Source organism: Brienomyrus brachyistius, chromosome 2 (genome assembly GCF_023856365.1).
Source record: "Brienomyrus brachyistius isolate T26 chromosome 2, BBRACH_0.4, whole genome shotgun sequence".
Lineage (NCBI taxonomy): Eukaryota > Metazoa > Chordata > Actinopteri > Osteoglossiformes > Mormyridae > Brienomyrus > Brienomyrus brachyistius.
Window position 1 is genome coordinate 9,062,278 of NC_064534.1, and position 22,711 is coordinate 9,084,988.

General features: G+C 41.5%; 1 protein-coding gene across 2 annotated transcripts; it reads left to right on the plus strand.

Annotated features, from left to right (window-relative positions):
• Positions 1-3,666: 3,666 nt before the first annotated feature.
• stx2b (syntaxin 2b) lies at positions 3,667-20,886 on the plus strand. 2 transcript variants are annotated; one of them, XM_048998500.1, is made up of 11 exons: positions 3,667-3,945; positions 5,792-5,866; positions 5,961-6,060; positions 8,402-8,476; positions 11,259-11,326; positions 11,804-11,912; positions 17,066-17,139; positions 17,293-17,430; positions 18,049-18,159; positions 18,521-18,634; positions 19,252-20,886. In XM_048998500.1, exons 1-10 carry the CDS (start codon positions 3,916-3,918, stop codon positions 18,611-18,613), a joined length of 873 nt encoding a protein of 290 aa, XP_048854457.1. In that variant the 5' UTR covers positions 3,667-3,915; the 3' UTR covers positions 18,614-18,634; positions 19,252-20,886. The 2 variants fall into 2 exon arrangements, with proteins under 2 accessions (XP_048854457.1, XP_048854458.1); XM_048998501.1 differs by lacking the exon at positions 18,521-18,634 and having other exon boundaries at positions 3,670-3,945.
• Positions 20,887-22,711: the final 1,825 nt, after the last annotated feature.

Sequence of the window (22,711 nt, forward strand, 5' to 3'; positions counted from 1 at the left end):
AAAGTTTTCACTTAGCGTTTTTTTTGCTCGTGTGACAGTAAGTAACTCATGGTTTGCCATAAACTAAATATGGTACTTTGTTGCACATTTTACACAATTGTTTGGATACCGAACTCATAAATATTACAACACAAAGAAAATATTTGAGAGAGAAAGATGCAGAATTTTCTAATAACAAGAACTGTTAATGATCCATTAACCACTTGTTTAGTATCAAATGTTGGCCAAAATTTCAATGAAATAGTGGAAATTAACTGAGGTGGCCAAAATGGCTGAAACTAGCCACCAACTAGACCTACTGAATCAGAAGAAGAATGTGATAATACAGCATCTCTGAAAAACCCGAAAAGCACAGTCTGTTTTTGATTTCTCCAGCAGTTTTTATCGTGATGACCCCTCAGACTTAGCAATTTTGGAAAATCAAAATACCCTATACTGTGGTATAATGTATGGACAGTATTTCAGTATGAAAAATTAAATATGATTATGACTAAGACTTTATTGATCCCAGGGGGAAATTACTACCCAAGCATAGTTATACACTAACTACACTAACTAGTTATACATCTAAACCAAAGGCAGCATTTGATGGCATGATGTAAAAGTTTTAAGCTATTTTGTACATGTAAGGTTAAATCAGCCGTCTAATGTACAGTGTTTGATCAATGATGGGCTGGGCCTGTTGTAGGCTGTAATTGTCATTAATATTTGAATTTTGTCAAATAATAAATCTGCTATATTATAAAAATTGGTATTAAGTTAAAAAGTCCTAAAACCACAACCTCAAAATAAAACTAGCCCAAAAAACATGCAACCTGCAACCCAATGAAATTTTAAGCGAGTTCAGAATAAAAAGCCGAAAGTCACTTATATGTAGACTTAGCAGCACTGACTGCCATGCTGTCTGGCCACCCTGGGCTGGAGCAAATAAGAAATTTAAAATTTAAGCTTATGCTACATGCTGGTGAATGATAGCACCATACAGCTCAGTATCCCGCAGTTCGAGACGTTCTCTTGGGGGACGGAGAGTAGTATGTTTTTTAATCATATGCTCAAGGACCCACTTTTGGGTTTTGGCCTTACCAGTTCAGAAACACATTTGCAAAGCTGTGCCAGAAGAGATTCGATTAAGCTTGTTTAGTCTATCGGGCAGCGTCTGTACAAAATGCTGTAATATCTGGCAGATCTGTTAACTTCCCCCTGAAAGGTTTTGGAAGGAGATGGAAAGAATACCATCCATCTGTCCATTCATCCATTTACACCACAATCATTTATCCAGTAAAGGGTTTTGGAAGGCTATTGGAGGCCGCATAGGTCTAGCAGATTGAGGGTAAACAGTTATAGGGGTGTGTATAGTGATACTGGTTGCTCTACGAAGGCAATAGGTGAAATAAGTGTGGTCCACAGAGAGGAGCTCGAATCCCGTGATTTCTTTAGTGATTTCTTGTCTGCAGCAGAGCAACTGGAAAAGCACACAGGGATGCAGATTGACGACGCTTTCAGTGATGTTGCAATTAAAAATCAGCAATAGCTGTCTGTTCAGACTGGCTTCGGTGAAGGATCTCAGGAAGTACAGCCATTTTCAGGGGCATTAGAAATGAGGGCGCAGGGGAGACATTTCCCCTCCCCAGTACTGGCAGATTCCCCCCTTCCCCATCTTATCATATTGGGGTCCAGAATTGCTGCATGTCTGTTTTAGCAGGGGGAACCAAACATCCTGGAATTCAGGAGATAATGTTTCCCCCTCAAATTTGGGAAAAGAAGTATGTGAGATAGCTGACGATCATTCAGACCAGTTGCCACAGGTGTATAAAATCAAGCACCTAGTTATACAGGCAGGTTTAGAAACATTTGTGAAAGAATGGGTCATTCTGAAGAGCTCAGTAATTTCAAGCGTGGTACTGTCTTAGCAATAAGTCATTTTCTGAAATTTCTTCCCTGCTAGATATTCCACGGTCAACTATAAGTGGTATCATTGCAAAATGGAAGTGTTTAGGAACAACAGAAACTCAGCCATGAAGTGGCAGACCATGGAAAGTAATAGAGGCTGGTTGCTGAGTGCTGAGCCGTATAGCACATAAAAATTGCCAACTCTATGTTGACTCAATAACTACAGAATTCCAAACTTCCTCTGGCATTAACCCCAGCACACAAACTGTGCACCAGGAGCTTCATGGAATGGGCTTCCATGGCCGAGCAGCTGCAATTAAGTCTCACATCACCAAGTGCAATGCAAAGTGTCAGATGAAGTGCTGTGTAGCACGCTGCGACTGGAACCATGTTCTGTGGAGGGACGAATCACACTTCTCCGTCTGGCAGTCTTATGGATGAGTCTGTGTTTGGCGGATGCCAGTAAAACGTTACCTGCCTGTATTGTGCCAGATGTAAAGTTTGACGGAGGAGGGATAAAGGTGTGAGGTTGTTTTTCAGAGGTTGGGCTGGGCCCTTTAGATCCAGTGAAGGGAAATCTTAATGTTTCAGCATACCAAGACATTTTGAAAAAGTCAATGATTCCATCTTTGTGGAAACAGTTTAGGGAAGGCCCTTTTCTGTTCCAGCATGACTGTGCCCCAGTGCACAAAGCAAGGTCCATAAAGACAAGGTTGTATGAGTTTGGTGTGGAACAACTTGACTGGCCCACACAAAGCCCTGACCCCAACCCCACCGAATACCCTTGGAATAAGCTAGAACAGAGATTAAGAAGCAGACCTTTACATTCTACATCAGTGCCTGACTTCACAAATGCTCTTCTGGATGAATGGGCAAAAATTCATACAAACACACTCCAAAATCTTGTGGAAAGCCTTCCCAGAAGAGTGGCAGCTGTTATAACTGCAAAGGGGGTACCAACTCCAAATGGATGCCTATGGATTTAGAATGGGATGTAATAAAAGTTCATGTGTAAGTCAGGAGTCTCAATACCTTTGTCCATATAGTGCATGTGATTTGACTGAAAGTTGTTCAGATATGTAATTACAACTGTATACACTAGTGTTATCAGTATTTAAGTCCAGAGTTGCTGTGTAACTATTTTAGCAGGGGGAACCCTATACTCTACATCTCAGGTAATAATGTCCCCCCTTCATATTCATCTTCACAGGCGTTGGATTGATGGCTGAATAAGTCATTCGATTACTTTTTTTCATGTAAACAGATTTGTATCACCAATTTTGTGTCTTGTAAATTCTGTGTCTGTGTGTTAGCGTAGAAAAATACACGTTTAATAGCATGTCAGCAGTAGTTGATAAGGAGTAAGTTGCCTGCATTTAAGTTTTAATTAGAATTATTTTCTCAGAAAAATCTATTATCATCGATTTACATTATTTTACTTTTCATCCGATGTTTTGCATAAGTGGTAAAACTAGTACAAGACAGGGGACTTTGGCTTCTGGATTCTAAAGGTTCAGTTCATCTAAATGGCTTGTAAATCGCACTAAATAATTTGCCAGAGGCACCTTCGTTACAGAACATCAGCCTTTTTATGCGGAGAAGGAACACGCCACGTGAAATTTAACGCACGCGCACCCTTCCGCGTATGTCCTCGGGTTAACGGGCGTCAATGAATAAGCGTTTTGTGGTTTCGCTGGGTGCCATATCCCTCTGTGGCCACTCGGCGGCGCTACAGAGGGAGACCCTTTGTTGTAGTGTGTTTCTGGGAGTTGTTTCCTAGTTAACGAGTCGGGGGGGCGGGGGGAAAGAGTCGCAGTCTTTGGAAAGTCCGTGGCTTTCGGCTGCTGGCGACTTGTAGCGCTGGACTGATCGGGACGTTTCGGGTGTTTTATCTTCCCGAGTTTCCATTATTAATGTTTAAAGGCCAATAAGCGCACTGTAAGTGACGTAGCCTAGTTCGCCAGGTAGTGACTGCTGGCCGATGTTGTTTTTTCGGACCGGGTGTAGCTCCTGAAAAGCCGTGGGATGAAAGACCGGTTGGCAGACCTGACAGCCGTGAGTATGCTCCAGCATTGCGGGTCACTTGTTGCGGTACGCGGCGATGCTCCTTGCGAGCCGTAGGCGGGTGTCCCGGCGTCAGCCTTGGGAGCGGCCGGCCGGCTGGCGCGGCGCCTCACTAGGCTGCTGATCATCCCTTCAAGTCATGGTATTTCTCTTTGCATGTGTCCTCTCCCCCTTATTATATTAAATTATTCTGATGCGTTCTCTCGATATGTATATCTGGCCACCAGCTTATAAAACCACAGAGCAGTTTGCTTTTTGTAATTGTACTTTACTTATAAAAGTAAGTATTATGTTAAAATAATGCAGCCATGGCTTGCATGCGTGCTGGACATTTAGGTAGCATGTATCTGAGAAAGTACAACAAAGTGTCACGAACTGGTAGCGAGGGCCAGATCTCGCTGAGGGTGGTCGTATTCTGAAATCTGCGTGTCATATTAATAATCATATTCATAAAAATTCATGTCTGGAAATTACATTTTAGTTAAATTTAGAGACTTCTTTTCAACAAATAGCTGTGCATTTATTTAATTGGGTCATTTTCCTCACACGATCTTTGTTGTGTTGTCACTATAGATTATATAAATAATCGAGTGATATACAGATTAATCTGGCAATTCATCGAGTAATAGTTTTAATATAATATAATTATAATATATAATATAATATAATATAATATAATATAATAAACATTGTAACTGGCGTAAGGCATGAACGAACCAGGCATTGCGGTATGCGCACTTTAAAATTTAAACACTCTGTTTCACTTGAGCTTAATGTTTTTGGATAGTATAAGGAAATCAGGGCATCCGCCGAAAATGCACCCACACTCAGGGTGAAAATGCAAAGGAAGTAGTGCGGTTTGCCTATCTGAGCTATTTTTGATATAAAGTATTTGTATTTAGAAAAAATTATGAATTGATGTTTTAGGGAAACGTACTGGTAATGGTGGTGCTTGCTTTCGAACCTAGCTATGCCAGTTCAGTTCAGTTTATCCATTTATCAGTTTTTCATTCGTGCAATTACAACGGAGACTGCAGGAGAGCATGAATTCGAATATGTGCTTCTGTATACTGGCGCATTTACACCTACAATGCTGCATTTTGTTTGTGGCTTTAAGCCTGCACGATTTGTGCCGACATGTCTGGTGAGGGGCCGTTTGACAGATCTGCGATATGCAGTGGGTGAGTGGGTGGGGGTGATGCTCTTAAGCGAAGGCTGAAATGTGTGGAAATAGTGAATAACTTCTGAAAGGTGGAGTCTGCCTTCAATCTCAAATGAGATTTTGTAATGAAATGTCATGCAAGATCCTTTTATTTGTGCAGTTACCGAATTAAATTTAATAGATGTGTCTATTCAGTCAGCTGTTGATCCTCAAACGTAGCTATGGCCTTTTTGGACACTTCTGGATTAAGCTTCTGTTCTGTGATTGAAATGTAATTGTAAATAGGTCTGTTGTTTTCGCCTTTCCTGACAGATGAATTACCGTCTGTGAGAGATACTCATGGTCTGTTTGGCATGTGACTTCTTAGAACTTCATGTTTTAAACACAAATTGCTGAGGATCTGAACACGTTTTTTTCAGGCTTTGTGTGGTTTGTGTCGTTATAATTGTGATCCCACAATAAATTGTTTAGTTTCAGTTTTCATATAGTTTTTTACAGTAACAGAGACCATTTACCCTACATTTAATCGTCCATCAAACCTATCCTCCTTTCACTGAAGCCCTAACATGATTGAAGAGATGTCCAGTTTTTTATTACTTATTTTTTGTGAAGAGCAAAGGAGGTCAGGTTACAGGTGGACAGTATTAATTGAAAGCTTCACCTGTGTTCTTACAGAGAACTACATATGTGGAAGAAAATGTCGCCGTACCAATTGACAACGATGCGTTTATGGAAGAATTCTTCCAGCAGGTAAGGTTGTATCTGTCCTTCTGTCAGCGTGGGTTTGGCGCAGGTACAGTGCCCAGGCGTTTGGTCGCGAGCGGTGACTGAGTATGTGTGGCAGGTGGAGGTGGTTCGTGGACTCATCGAGAAGGTCTCATCTCAAGTGGAGGAGGTGAAGAAGAAACACAGCATGATCCTGTCGGCACCAAATCCTGATGAAAGTGAGTCCCGGGAATGCCGTCCTTCCCCCGCTGCACCTATGTCTGTGATCTGCTTTCTTGATTCTACAGCAATTTGAATAAAAGCGTCTGCTAAATCCGTATATAAGTAAATTTATTCAAAGGGCACATGTCTGCATTTATACGTGTACACACATGTTTGCATTTCTGCCTTAGGGATTTCCAGTTGAGTTTTAGCCCTGGCAAAGCGCATAGACAGCTGAGAATTGATTGCAAGCACTCAAGTTATGGAACTATTGGTTTCTGTATGATAGCGGTTGAAGTTTAGTTTCATGGGTAACCCCCTTGACACCTGCATTTTGGGTCTTAATATCTTTGTGTGGGTCTTCTTTTTTAGACCCGAATATGCACTAGCTGGTCATCCCAGCTAATATTGATATTTGGTGACCAGGAAATGCAGTGGTCAAATACATTTGTAATTGTCGTGTTTGCTGGTTCCAGTTCCAGCAACTACATTTGTGTTTTGAATGAGTTGGCAAATACTATGTTGCTTGCTGAAATTATATACTGTTTTGCCAATATTTATCAAACACCACATTATTTACGGAACTTGTTTACATAAACAATCCTGGGCCCTAGCCAGTCACATCAGACCTTTAAGGTCAGTATTTTCTGTGTCGTGTCAGTAGCCTCGAATAAGACTGTGGCAACATTCTGTAGCCATGTTGTTTTTCCCGTGATTTTGTGATGTCCCATAATCCATCTATTAATTTTGGAAAGTCAGCGTCTACATGTCACCTGTACAGTTATTTGGTCTGAAATACACATGCTATGTTTATATCTGTTTTTAAGGTGTTATTCTAGATGATACAAAATCTGGGACACGTTTGAATTCTTCATGCACAAATATTCTGACCGTGTTTTCTTCCTGACGGGCTTCCCGACCTTCCATGTCACTTAAATATAGGCAGCAGCCTTTGAGGGCATGGCTGCAGAGGAGCAGATAGCCCCAACTTCCTGTTTGGCATTGTCCTGCATCAGGAAGCCTCGCAGCTGTCACGGAGCAAATAAATGTTGGAATAAGGAAGTGTGTGCAGACACCCCTCCCCTGAGCAGACACCTCTGGGGCAGACTTGAAGGACAATGAGATTTTCAGTAGCTCTTTGAATGTGTTTTGGGCAAAGTTACTTTTTGATGTTTTATTCTGATGCCGTAATTTTCAGCAGTGAAGGTCACGCTGGGCAGGACAATGCAGAAAGTTCGGGGGACATTTGGAAGAGTGCTTGTGGCATTACGGGTCCCTTCTGTCTTCCTTTGTCATGTTTTATTGATCTTTTGGGTCTGATGAGCTCTGTGCCACTTATGTGACCAGTATTTGGGGAATTGAGGGGAATTATGAGTGCGTCTGACTTAGCGTCCGCACACATGTTTAAAAGTGAGCATCTGAGATCACGTGGTGATTTACATGTGTGCACCTCATGACAGAGTGGGTATAGTACCATCTGTGGGAATTCGAACGAGTATGAAAATGTGTGCTCACTTGTGGCACACGTTGATCTGTGGCTGCGCATGGCCTGCTTACTTGGAGAGTTTGGTGCTGATGCACAGATAAGCCAAGAGCACCTCATGTATCGGTATTGAGGGCAGTGATTTTAGGTGAGGGGCAGGATGGGGTTGAACAAGGCCTTCAACTGTTCCAGGGGCACCGGATACTAGCTGACTCTACTCTATGACCCCAAGCTATCCTGACATGTACGTCATTAAGTATAAAACAATGTAAGTACCTACACCGGACCCACACCCAGGAAACAGAGGCGTGACCCTGTTGGAGTTTGTCTTAGTTCTGTCCATTGTCATTTCCTGTGCAAAGAAATACAAAGTCCCACTTGCCTGCAGAATAATTCAAGAGTAATAATATTGCTACTAATAATACCGGAGGATTTACAATAGCTGTTTAGCTAATGCGCATACCTCCTACATAGAACTGGATATTTTACTGGATCAGTTCGGGTTATGTGCCCTACGCAACCGTTATAAAACTAAGTACTTTTTAAAGTCCAAGTTACAGGTATAGCTAGACATTGCTAATGAGTAAACAGCTAATGGTCACTTCTTTGGTGAAGCATAAGCTCTTCAGCTTGTAGGCATTTCACAACAGAACATCCACGTTTCTTAACATACTGTCATTTGCATTAAGAAGACATAGCGTCTGGCCCTTCTTAATACTTTGACCATGCCGTAGTTCTGATTTATTGCGTGCTGCAGTGCTCTGGGTGGATGTGTCGCCATGGGAGACTGCACAAATTCTCCAGCCACGTTCTCTGCACCTTGAGCTTGCCCTAATTGTGCTCTTTGTCCTTCCCCATTTCTTTCTTTCTCCTAGAAACGAAAGAGGAACTTGAGAAGCTCATCAGTGAAATCAAGAAGAACGCCAAATCCGTATGGGCCAAGCTGACGTGTGAGTGCTTCTGCGAAAGGCATTCGTTTGCTTTGCAAATGAGCCACATGGGAATGCAAAGCAGGCTTCTCTGATTGGATGGAGACCGGACAACCTGAGCATCTGAACTCAATGCTCTTAACTGATAGCACTATTATGGTCTGCTGTAATAATAAGAAAGAGCGAGTTTAGAGGCCTAACTGGAGGATTTCCACGAGTAACAGATTCAGTGAATCAATGAATTCTTGGTGCGCTTTGTTCTTTTATTTACAAAGAAATGTAACATAAGAACAGAGATGGAGGCATTCTGTCCCTTTGAGGATTTGACAATCGGTGTTGTTTGAGCCCTGATAATAATGCCGTTCTGCATATTGATGAGATATAATACACGCCATTTTGCCCTACATCAAGCTTCTGTAAATATTCGCTTATGCCAAAATGCCATCTTGTCTGTCAGTGAAATCTTAGGCCTTGGACAAAGCATGTCAGGCATTATAGGGCTTGAGATTTCTGGTTTGTTAACCACACTGTCGACATGGAGATTCAGCTATGCCAGCTGGACTCTTTTATTATGTTCTGATTTTTAGCCAAATGTTTATTATTTGGTGTTATGAAGTGGCTGTTGGTTTGTGGACACACGGTCCATTTTGAGAGGGACGCTCGTGTGATCGTGTTCCTTAGACTGTGTCCACAGTGCTGTTTTTGTTTAATAACATTTTTAAACAAAATTGATCTCCATCCACACAGACCATTTCACATTGTTTTCTAAAGTATTTCCATCCACACTGAAATGAGCAAAAAATACATATGATGTTGGTAGATGCGCCCGTTGGACACAGTGATTAATAAAGTAGTTTGTTTTTGCACAGATATGCATCAGTCACACCGTGTAACACAATATTTAGCTGCATACAGGTCATCAGCAGGGAAAGCCTCACTGAAAGCAACTCCTCCAAAATGTTGGAATACTTCTTTACTTCTGTATTGGGTGACCAGGTGACCAATCAGACAATGAGAAGATGTAACTAGCGGGATCAAATCAGGCAAGGGCCACATGATGAATACGGATCAATTAGGGCGCTTTGAGTGTTTGTGTTTTCAAAAGTCTCTTTTTTCACTGAACCAAAGAACAGCAAAAGAAAAAAAAGCTAGTTATCAGACAATAGATCTTTCTGAAGGATATGGCTCTCAAAGCATTTTCAGAAGTCTCCGTTTTTGGGGGCTGCAAACTAAGGGATTGTGTGGATGAAAGACGAAAATGGAGATTAAAATGTCTGCATTTTTAAAAGAAAATGTTGCAGTGTGTATGTAGCCTTGGGCTTGGCTAATTGTGAATGAATCATAACCAACGTTCAGAACCTCTAGTCAACGTCTTGCTTTTAATTCTGTCAATACATAAAAAAATCTGTTAGTATTTTCCCCAGTGTGTTCATGTACTGTCCTCTTAAAAACATACTACTGCGAAAAACTAGTACTACATACTACTCTGCCCCATCCAGTCTGCAAAATGGAAGCAACATAGAGGAGAACTCAAACACTGAGCTGCCTGAACAACTCAAGCAGCTTGTACCAAAGAAAAATGCCTTGTCCATTATTTGGACGCATTGTGGTTTTAGTGAAGACAACACCGAACAAAAAGAGGTCAAAAGTAAGCACTGCAAAAAAAAGTGTTTCAGCTGTGAAAGGTAATACCACCAATTGGATTCAAAACTACAGTGGAAACCGCTTATAGTGATCATGGATATTGTGATCAACTGCTTATATGGATCAAAAAGCTTGGGACAGAATCATTCCTGTACAAATATTGTTCAAATAATTCACTTATAGTAATCAAGAAGCCTGCTTACAGTGTACATTTTGGATCTTTTTATGCATAACAACATATGGAAAAAATTAAAACTACGATAATTCTTCTTTTTTACTTGCCTCCTTAGCCTTGTGGTAACCTGTCTGGCTTCTGGCTAGCTGCCTGAAGCTAATGCTGTATGCACGGAAAACGACGGGAAAAGACAGTCATTTTCTCTCAATTACAAATATAGTTACTCCTCACCGATCGAGTTCCATTCCTACAACTAGGTTATGAAGTGAATTGGTTAATGATCGAGGAGCCGCATCATACTAATATTTCAAGCATACTGTAGACTACTAGTAGTGGGTTTGTGTCAGCCATCTTTAGGTATTGTTTTAATCGCCTCAGTTACTTTAAAATCGTAGCGACATACAGTATTTCATTAGAAAGAATGTACCAGCTTTAATAGCAGAGCGTTACAGTACAAATCTTGTCAATGAAATATGAGGGCAAATAAAATAATTGTTCATCAATCGTAATCGAGGCAAAATGTTCAATTATTACTGATTAGTGATTCTTCCAGTAACTTGCTCACATTCCTGAGATTATAGCTAGTGGTTTAATATTTTTGGACGCTTATGTCCGGTTTTTAAAAGGGCGACTGTATTTTTTGCGATTTCCTTGTCATCTTGTGATGGTCCCATTCATGCTCAGTAACCTATTACCCCCAAAAAGAATTATTACTCTTTTTAGTATCTAAGCACAAATAAACATGCTGCTCACTGCCCCAGCCTGGGTCTCGTAGTTCTGTTCGCTGACACATCACCACATGTTTTCAGGGATGATCGGGATGAAGATGGCCACACCCCTTCAATGCGCCACTGGCTGCACGCATGCAGTTCTCATTCTCCATCTGTAAATTGTCCAGTGGCTTACTGGAGACATGCGCAGTTTGACTGGAAGGTGATCAGCCCTCCCCCAAACTAATCACTGGCCTCTTCTGTCCCCCAATAGCCATGCAGCAGAGCCTCCCCGAGGACGAGAATGCAAACCGGGCCTCGTGCCGCATTCAGAGAAGTCAGGTCAGGAAATATGCAAATGCCAACCAATGGCTGTGCCTGTGATGCTGACTCCCCAGACCTACCCTCATGTATGTCCCTCCCTTTCCCATCATGCACTCTGACTATGCCTGCTGTCAGTCCCGCCATGTGTACTGTTATGGTCCTGTAGGCAGGTGTCACGCCTCGAAGCTGCAGCTGCGGTTTGCCCCTGACCCTGTCGCATTCGGCCTTGCATGGCAGTGTAGTGAGTTGCTAGCAGTAACATCAAAGTCGTTAATGGTATTCTGGGCGGGCATTGGTGGAATAGCAAGAAGTGGAGGTTTCCCTCTCCTCTCCCACAGTGATCTACTGTATTTCTTCTTTTTCTCTGTTTCTTCACTCTGCTCTGTTTTAATTTTGACATCTTGTGTTTCCCTAAAAATGTCTACAGTTAAGTGCACACACACTCACTGGCTCACACACTAACTCTGCCCCTGTTTGGCTTTCCGCCCTGTCCAGCACACGGTGTTGTCCCGGAGATTTGTGGAGGTCATGACGGAGTACAACGACGCTCAGTTGTCTTTCCGACAGCGGAGCAAGTCACGGATCCAGAGGCAACTAGAGATAAGTGAGTGCATAAACATTGTTGTTTTTTCCCCCTCCCTTGAAAAGCCTTGTTTATTGGATCCGTAAATCGGATTTGGCACTTAACATTTTTGTGAGAAAGGCAGAATAATAGTACAAATCCACCCAGATGGATTCCCTGAGGTATGGAGTGAGTCATGTGTAAAAATTCCGGACAGGCCCAGTTGGCTATTGCTGAAAGGACTGATGCGGTTTAACTAACAGGGGAGTCATTTCAGGGGAACATTTACTAGGAGTATGGTGGTAACAATATAATATAGCAATATAGCAAAAATAAAAGAATGGGTTATAAGCAGGCACAGTGGTGAGGTGGTTAGCACTGTTGCCCCGCATCTCTGGGGCACCTTAAGTCTCTGCCATGGCTCCCTGTGTGTGGAGTTTGCATGTAATACCCATATGGTCATTGGGTTTCCTCCAGGTACTCTTGGTCCCTTCCAAGCCGAAAAACATGCTGAGGTTAATTGGAGTTACCGAATTGCCCATAGGGGTCTGTGTGTATGTGTGTGGGTGTGTCTGTGTGTTAGAGAGTGAGTGAGTGTCCTTCACTGGGTTGATGCCCTATTCTGGGTTATTCCTTGCACCCATAGCCCCTGGGATAGGCTCCAGACCCCTGAATAGGATAAGCAGTTACAGAAAATGGATGGGTTGAGGAGCAGACCTTATTTTAAAGTGTTACCAGGATACTGCTAGCAAACATTCCCCAGAAATCACTCCCCTGTCAGAGTTAATTAATGAAGAATAGGGGGCAGTATCTAGGGGTAGCCCGAGGAGGTGTCGCCGTACACAGGCAACTGTGGTTGGAAATGTATACTGTAATGTTTCTCTATTTTTGTGCAAAGTAAATATGAAACTCTGATCTAAGGTTTTGGCAGGAAGTTGAAAGTACAAGTACAGTCTGTAAAATGCTACACTTGTACTGCAGATAAACCCTTTATTACAGCTAGCTGATGAAGTAACAAGGGCAGTCTTTTGCACCACTGTGAGAAAAGTGTTGATTATTATTAGCAAGACAATTATCGCAGTGCAAATTTACATGACAATGAAAGGGGGAGATTGGAGTTATGGGAATGTCAAGGGCTTAGAACAGAGCCTTGGGGGACCGCGTGAAAAGATTCTGAGGGCTTAAAGAAGAACTTAATCAGGTGCCTTGATCTTAGAGGTGAGCTTGTCAGGAATTTAGACCATGTCAATATCCCTTACACAGTAGCACAATGCTGAAAGCCATCTCTTTGAAGATAGATTGTCAGAGGACTTAGTGGTGAGATGAATTAAATTTTGAAGGTAGGTTGAGCGTGATTAGCGCTGACATGCAGAGACGTGCTACTCCTGCTGAAAGGAAGAACTCTTTGTTTCATATTTGGAAGGTGCAAACAAGACTTACAGTATTCATTAAGTCGCAATACCAGCAGTCATTAGACGTTTGTTTGTTCCTGCAAAGAATAATCCATTCAGGTGAGCATAATTCATGCAGACGGCCTTGTGTCTCATCAGATTTCTTTGACTTCATAAATTGTTTTAAAAATGAATGCATGTCCAATGCACATTATCCGGTTTCATGGAGCAGGTCATCGTCCATCTGGAATGGTGTCATCGGCAAAAGCTCAGTCTTGTCAGTCACAATGTAGCTCTTAACCTGGAGAGAGATGATGTCAAATGTCAAAAGCGGTCCATGTCACTGGTCCATGTTTTTAAGGCATCACACTTACGGATTTTTGAGACGGAAGTTATGTTTTTATATATATATATATTGTTGTGTGTACATACTGATCTGGGGCACAGCAATCCCAACATAATGTGCTTTTTAGTTGCCACATAATACTAATAGTGTTATTGGTTCCAGTTGAGTTTCCATGTAATATTGAAGTTTACCTATTTTATCTTTTACATGAGTCATCTTTTTTGTTAGATATGGTTCTCTGACAGCTAACACTTACTACACTGGATCACCAGTGGTCTTCCCTGTTCATGACAGTGGTTTGACTTAATACCGAATTCTAAACATTCTGTGGGCCTACAGTTTGAGACCTGTTGTGAGTGGTGAATGAGCCGCCATCATCCACTATGGAGAATGGCTGATCTTTCTATACAATCGTCACCATCGTTTCATTAGTCGATCTGGTGCTGCTAATTTTGCTCACTGATAAAGTTTAAATATCAGATGGCAATTTTGGTATGTTAAACTCTTTATTGTGCATCTCTACATATTGTTTCATATATACAGAATGAAATGCAAAATTATAATGATCAATATATTGCTTAAGAATTGAGAGAAAAAATCCTGATACTGATTCTGGGTGATTCATATTTTACCCCAAATGGTGCAGCCTTACGATGAGGTTCACCGCATGCAATTGTGTATTTTATTAACTGAGTGAGTAACAATGGTCCTGCAGAATGTATTGGAGCAAAAAAGTCATTATTTGGCTCAGAAATGTAGCAAAGTGAAAGTAAAAGTTGCAGCAACTTAAAATACTCAAGTAAAGGGCTAATCCAGAAAAAAGCTACTTAAGTACACTAACAAAGTATTTGCATTTCGTTAGTTTACATCTCTGGTTTCAGGGGTAACCTTGGGTGACATACAGAGCCTATTGTGAGGGAGCTGGCAAAGTAAAAGATCAGGCTGCAGAATTGATTTAGGTCAAGACAAAATTGAGTTTGAGGGCCATTTTACATATTACTAACTTCACTGTTTGCCATTGTCACTATTGTAGAAGGACTGTACAGGTTTTGCAAATGAATGGGGAAATGGAAAAGAAAAGTTTTCTCAAACTCTCATAAAACACAACACAAAAAATTACTTGGGCAATATTAATCCTCCATATTGATAAACTAACCCATATTTGTTTACGTCCTCAGATAAACACCTTTAGCAGTCTGTATGTGGTCTTTGTGACACAGTGGAAGATTAATCTTGCAGTGATGGCTTTTGGGCTTGGAAGGATAGCGTCGTAAACACAAGCTGCGGCTTTCAAAGTGGAATTACAGGGAATCCAGTGTCAGTAACTGGTCGAGTATTGGGACCACACCCTGAAAGGGGTGCTCTGTGACACATCTCCAGTGCTCCGGGAGATACCCGCGCCAGGGGACACCTGTGTTATGGTTTCCTGGGATACTGTGGTCAAGAGAGATGCCACTGCCATATCAATTTAGGTCAAGAGGATGTGACTGCAGGGTTTACTCATGGCCTCACAGCAGGCCTGTTCCTGGCAGGGAGAATTAAGTTTTGATCTCTGACGTGTTGATCTGAATAATAGTGTTACATTTACATATTTTGTTTGCGGCACTTCTGTTGCGGCGCCTGGTAATTGCTGATTCGCAGGCTTATATTAAAGTACGATTCCAAAGATCAAGGCTTATTTAGTGGCCCGATGCTTTATTGGTCCAGACAGGAAATGTTGTTTTTCAGTGTCCAGGAAATAGCTCTCAAAATATGGAGCTACTTCAGATCCTCCCAGTGTGGCCGTTCCCAAGTCCCTCCCACTCTCCATGAAAACAGCCATCATCCTGTAGCAGAACAGTGACTCTTGCCTGGGGCATCTTCTGCTCCCTCCTTATTAGCGGACCACCATGCCCTCTTCAGATCTACACTTCTGCTGTTATACCTCGGGTACAGAGACTGATCCCAGGTCAGTTTTTAAAGACTATATTTCACACACTCTGCCTGCCCCGCTCAGGTTGACCTGAGATCAGAGGGCTCTGAGGTTTGAAAACACGCCATGTTTGCTGGCTGCTTTCCCCCTCCCCTCACTTCCAGCCTCATATTTCATCAGGCCTGGGTTGTCACATCCTCTTTGTTTCTGCGGTGGGGAGGATGCTTGCCCTATGTTTGGAGGACCACATCTGGATGTTCACTAGGGGGCTTTTTCCTTCCTGTGGATGAGGGTCAGGCTGCTGGAACTTGCCCACTGATTGGCTTTAGAGAATAGCTGGACCATGCTGGGCTGCGCTTTCCAAACCAGCAGACCTGTGGGACAGTATTGAGGAAGGGCAGCTTCTTATAGACACCCTGTTTGTGTGCCTTGGCCGCCTGGATTGTGGCAAAACTGCATAGAGGAACTTTTGTAATATTTATGGGGAAGTATAAGAAAGACCCTTTAAAATAAAATGAATAAGCCAGCAATTAATAAGAATTAGGAGTCTGGACACCTTGTCAAAGTTATAACCTTGGTCTCCATCAAAATATATTTTAGTCATCATGGTCCACTTTACAATAAAGCTACCCTTGTGAAGGGATTATGAATGGTTTATAAGCAGGTTATTAATTAGGTTGTATCACTTTGTAAATCATTACTAGACAATTATAAACAAGTTATGCTGCAGTTTTCTTATTATTGATGAGTTACTACCATGTATAAGTGGCAAAAGGGAGCCTTATTGTAAAGTGGAACCGTTATCTTTGTATCTTTCTTATTATCTGGATTCAAAGTGAATATCGCGAAGTTTTGCAAGTTTCATCTCCTCTTTCTAGGTCCTGTTTGGTTTGAAGGCAAACCTTAGTGGGACTCCCCTCGAAAACACCTTATCTGCATTTTCGCAGGAACGCTCTTGTACCCCTGTTTAATTTGGGCCTGTATGCAAACGTAATCAAGGGTCTCTCATACACTCAGTCAGAAGGAAGTATTCAAGGTCTGGTGGTAATTCTGGGAGGAGCGGGAGTCCACGTAGTTTGAACATAGTTTTATATACTGTTGCATTCAGTGGGAATTCCCAGTACTGTTTCTCAACTGGTCGGTTGCAGGACCCTTTTCAGTGAGTCTCAGAGTGGGTGGTTTAAAATATATATATTGCTAGTATGTAATTCCCCTACTCCCCACACTGGTCAGAAAATTTGACCGCCTGCACCCCCTGAATTAGTAAATTTTACAACCAGCAACCCCCACCTCTGCTAGTTGGGTCCGGATCAGGCTACCACTTGAGAACCACCAGGCCGATAACCAGAAATAAATAGGTCCCTCTCGGTAGATTTTGCCCACTGGGGGCTGCAGCAAATTTCAAGGTGGGTTCAAACTCTTAATTTTTCTACCTGACTGCGTGGACCCATTATTTAATTATATAGCTATGTGCCTGAGAAGCAGTTTACAGTATCCTTTCAGTTGTACCTTGTAACAGTCCATTTTTAATGTTCTTTTTATGAAGCTGGCAGAGTAACATCAAACGAAGATCTGGAAGACATGCTGGAGAGTGGAAACCCCTCTATTTTCACCTCTGATGTGAGTTCCCAAAGTCACCCCCCAACAATCATTACATGATTATAGTCATCATAGTAGGAACTCACCCCTATGGAGCCATTACAGGCTTATAATTATTATAGCCTTTGCAATTGGCCCCGTAATTTAATTGAACCACCCTCTCCACCTTCACAGATTATCTCAGATTCCAAGATCACCCGCCAGGCCTTGAATGAGATCGAGGCTCGTCACAAGGACATCATCCGACTGGAGAACAGCATTAAGGAGCTACACGAGATGTTTGTGGATATGGCCATGCTGGTGAAAACCCAGGTGCCTCCTGAACTCCAGTTCCAGTGTGGTTTGATGAATTAATAAACACTATATTATTTGTTGTAATAATAAATGCACAGAAGACTTGTTGTACGAACATCAGACTTTTTCATCATTTCAAAAGAGTTAGAATTCTATTTATATGTCACTTAAATTTAACTGACGCTCAGCTGGATCCAACAGTAAGTTCCAGGGTTGCTTTTCAGATCTATTGCTCAGTAGTTATAGTTACTATTTTTTCACATGAAGTCAACTATTAGAAAATACCATCGGACAGCTGTTTCATTCACAAGCAACAGTGCCTGGAGTTAGAATTTTCTGTTTGAATAAAGCAATTATCTGCCTAATTAACTTTTAAATTATGGGCTCGACAACAGCAAAAGCACAGCGCTGAATGATCATTCATCTATAGACTCAGCTGCAGGCTTCTAGACCATTGAAGAATTTGCATTTATTTCACACTTCCATCCAAAGTGACCTAGAGAAGAGGGAAGGGTTAGTTTATGTGTGTTTTCTGGGATTCGAGCATCCAGCCTTGACATCATTTGCACTGTGCTATACTTGTTTAGTTATGGGAGCTGAAGAATGGATCAGTTATTAGTTGTCTCTTTTCTCAAGGGTGAGATGATAAACAACATTGAGAAGAATGTGACCAACACAGCTGAATATGTGGTCCAAGCGACAGAAAGCACCAAAAAGGCAGTTCGGTACCAGTCCACGGTCCGGCGGGTAAGACTATTCCCCAAACGCACACGGAGCACCACACCTGATTCCTGAACATGGCTATTTTTTGCGCGTTTGCATCAAGCTGCACGTGCCATGTGCTTGCTTGGCTTGAAAGCACAGAATGCTACTACGAACCAGCTGTCCTGCATGATGTCTTGTCACTCTGAAGCTGTCTCCGGAGAAAAGGCCCTCATTAATCCTCATCTGTCAAAAGGGAGGGCCGTACATCTCACTGTCAGCAACCGCATGTGTGTTTGACTCTTATTAAAGCTTCACATTCGCGCCTATGTAAAATAAATATGTAGAAGAAGAAGAAGCTTGCTACTTACTGCTTCTGTAACTCTGTCTGTTTGTGTTTTGGCAGAAAAAGCTAATAATCATCCTTACTCTGCTGGTCCTGCTTGCTGTGGTTATATTAATCATCGGTTTATATTTGGGCCTGAAAACGAAATTCTAATAAGTCCGACCCTGACTGGAGGTAACTACCTCGCCACTGTGTGTCGCTGCTTTCGGGCTGCTCCTGTTCCTCCCGCTGCAGATTCCCTGAAGTGTTTCACATAATATGATTTCGTACCTTTTGAGAGACTTCAAATGCGCACTGGTTTGGCAGGCAAGTCTCATTGATTGGAAATTCCTGCAAGACTATTGGCACGGAGCCCTTCATACAGGAAGCTGTCTTACAAGCACAGACAAAACAAACGACTGTGTGAAAACAGCATGTGGAGCTAAGCTTGGCTTAAGTCTGCGTGACTCACAAGAATGCTAATCCATTTTGCTCCTTTAAACTATATGAATAGTACAGTCAGCACCGTACACTTATATATGCTTATATATTTTATTCTGTATGGTTATTACATCCCACATCCTGCTATTCACTCTTGTTTGGCGTTTGCTTTTCTGACAGATCTCATTTCCTTTCTGTCACTTGTTTCACACTGGTGCTAATAGTCAAGGGCTATAATTGAATGAGATGTAAACATTCTGTGTCACGACGTAGCGATTGTTCGCAAATGTTTCCGTGGAGCCAAGCTGATTTTCTTGATTCTTGCCTGTTTTTTTTTTTTTTTTTTCCTTCCCTGTCATTTTATTTTACAGAAAAACATTTATCTTGCTATTCTTGCTGTAGTGATTATCATCGTTATAATCATCATCCTCGCAGCGACTCTTGGAAAATAAAGGGGAACCGGAATGTGAAAAAAAGGGGATGTTTAATGCTCTACCCCTCCTCCAGAAGTGCAGACACCACCACCCACGGTCCTTGGCGGGTTTGCTTTCATGTGGCCAGCGTCTTCATTCAGATTTGAGGTAGTGAAAGTGTCCTGGCCACACAGGAATCTTGAGCTGGGAAACCTCTTTCACCATTTAAATGCAGCCTGATTCTTGTGGACGTGTAAAGTTTACCAAATCAGTTTTCTCCTGAGCACAGCAACTGCCAACCAATCAGAAGGGGCCTTCCGTGTCATATCAGAGTGCCTTATCTATTCCATTAATGTTTTTTTATGGTATGTTTTGTACCTCCCTCACCCCCTCAAAGTGACCCACAGACAGTAATTTTAATGTTAATCAAGTAGTCACTGTGCAAAAGAAACGGAGACCAAATGTCATTAATGCCCTCGCCTCTGACCTTTTACGAACCCATCGCATCCATCATAAATTTTATTATATTGTGCTGTCAGTTTTTTTTCCATGTTGTAGTTTGTTATGCTCCCTGTAATTGTATAATTTGTATTTATTGTGTGTTTTAACAACTGTGATGATGATCAGAATATGCCTGCTGACTGACTGAGTAATGTGGAGTTGAGAAAAATGTGCAATTAGGTTTGTTTTTTTTTTTTTTAGTTGTTCCAGTGAACTCCAAGTTGCTCTGTTTCTAAGTTCTATATTACTAACATGAATATACAACTCGTGTTACCTCACTGCCATCACTTCTGAATGTATCAGCTGCAAATGTAGGTAGGGAGCGCATTTGTTTTGTATTGTTTACACCCAGAAAGAGAATCTCTGCACTGTGCTTTGGAATTCCAAGTGATGCTAGAACATTTTATATCAATTGTCTTTGCTCCTCGGGAGCAAAATAGCACAGATATTCATATGTTCTGTACTGAACATTTTTTAAATAGATGCTGAGCCTATAACCTTTGTACACATTGTACATCTTTTGGGATTAAGATGTAGTATGACCCCCCCCCCCCCCCCCCCCCAAAACCCTGTATCGGTATAAGTCAAAATATACCCATCCTTCCATTTGTATTGTACTCACTTGTCCTATACTGGGGCATGGGGGTCTAGAGCCTATCCTAGAAGCTACAGGCACATCGCTAGCCCATCAGAGGATCACACACATATGATTTGGCAACTCCAATTCACTTTAGCATGCTATTCCATAATTGATACTCTTAAGGAGTCATTGTGTCATTATGAGTCTACAAAACAAGTATTATACAGCAGGAACAAGGGATTGCTTATCTTAACTGTTTTTATTCTCTTTGTATTATATTTTTGCTTTTCCTGTTGGAGACACTGAGAAAAATCTTTTATTTGCATCTGTAAGCTTCAGCATTGCTTCTGTAACAATGTGCCTTAAGGGAAAGGAGCCGCATTTTCGTTCCGCGGTTTGAGCGGAACAACTCCGCAAAATATGATGTCATGCTTCAAAGCTACTGTGAATCCAGTTGTTTGTTATACTGTTTTGCTGAATTTATATAAAAAATACGGAGCTTTAAATGGAAACGTGAAGATTAAGAGTCATTGTAACTTTTAGATAAATCTAAACTTTAAAACATGATCATTTTAATCACTGAGTTTGCACCGTGTAATGTTCATTGCCTGAATTATTTTGCATTTATACAGAAGAAAATGTTATATGCCAAATTACAATTTAACTTAATGCGTAACATGAATTTTAGCATTTAACTTTTTTAACACTATATTCTCTGCTCATTTGCAAAATCTCGCTTGAGGTTTGAAAGTATGACCTTTTTGAACTACTTAAAATATGGTTCTGTACTGGATAAAACGCGGGTGAGTATTTCCAGACTGATGGACAGTGTTGATGTGCGCGGTACTTTCCTCTAATCACTGAGGTATGTCCGCAATGACCATGCTGCTTTAATTTCTCTGCCCCACGGCCACCTTCTTAAATACCTAACAAAAGAACCAAACGCAGAGGAGAGGCCAGACGAAGTCAGCAAGTTGGAACTTGCCACTACACTCCAGTACCCACCTTCCGTGTTACTCCTACCCTGGAAATGCTAGGCGGTTTGACTACGGTGGCTGAAAATTTGGTAAACGTCTCTTGTCTTTGCAGTCTTCATTATTCCACTCTAATAAAATCGCTTCAGTTTTCCAGTCGATTTAAAGCAAACAGCTTTAATAATGATGATGGAAAAAAACTCTAAATCTTTCGGTTTGCCAAATGAAAAAAAAATCATTATTTATACTTGATCAAAGTGCAACGGTGAACAAAAAGTTCAACAATAACTCTGTAAGACACTCTATCATAGTCTGATAATGGCCTGAGTGGACGGAAATAAGTGAAGTGAGTCACAATGTCCTGGGTTGAGAGAAACCCCCTTGGGCAGATGTATTATGCAGCATTCCGAGCCACTCCAGCCAGACCGCCAGCAAGTGGTGACCTGTGATGAATTAGTGTCGTATGAGCCTCCTATTGGTACGTACAGCAGATGCAAGGTCGATTGGCGCAGGACAGCAGGCCTACTGTACTGTACATATAGCAAAGAAATAGCCTGGTGCTTACAGTAGATGAGATACATTTCAGTGCATCTCCCTAGACTGTTCAAAGTTTTTAGTTTAAATAATCCCATCCACCCAACTTCCAAACTTGTATCATGGTGAATGCCTGATTTTAAAAAGTCATTTTAAATGTAAAAATGTAGTTTTTGCCAGTGGCAAATAACCGCACGCAATTCATCTTCAAAATAATATCCAAATAGCTAAATCTTCTGGATTTATTGAAGCTTTAGGGTGAATCAGATTGTTAAAAACAACGTCAATCCTTTTATGCGATGTTTTAATCGACAAGATTAGGAAGTTTCATTTCGAGCGCGTCGTAACAAACTTGGTGATGATGCATCGCTCCCATCTAGTGGTTGATCTGTTTAATTGTAATATTACTCGGAAGTAACGGGTATGGCAAAACTATTCAGTGATTCTCATTCATTAGTCCTTTATTATATTTAATTTGCTAATAAATGATATGTTATGAACTCTCAATATTTGATGTATTATGATTATAAAATAGCACACCTACGACGTGCTGTGTTTTTCGTATGCTGACGCTATAACCTGCGGAGGGAGGACATATCCGTCCAGTGCTTAGACTGACGCATGCAGCTAACCATGGTCAAAGCACAGATGACCAACAAGCAGTAGACCTTTTGACGGAAAATCTTTGCGGCGATATACTGGAAAAACCGGTGGAATTATGCATAACCGGAGGCTCACGGTGGCGCTGTTGGTGAAGACTTAAATTGAACTCTATTACTCTGTATATTTCGAATTTTATTACGATGCATTATAGAAGAACTAAACACGT

Excerpts from the sequence above, each read along its gene's own strand:
- stx2b (XM_048998500.1), top strand. The coding sequence starts at position 3,916 with ATGAAAGACCGGTTGGCAGACCTGACAGCC. Across the intron at positions 3,946-5,791 it reads GGTTGGCAGACCTGACAGCC|AGAACTACATATGTGGAAGA; the intron begins GTGAGTATGCTC and ends GTGTTCTTACAG. Across the intron at positions 6,061-8,401 it reads GGCACCAAATCCTGATGAAA|AAACGAAAGAGGAACTTGAG; the intron begins GTGAGTCCCGGG and ends TCTTTCTCCTAG.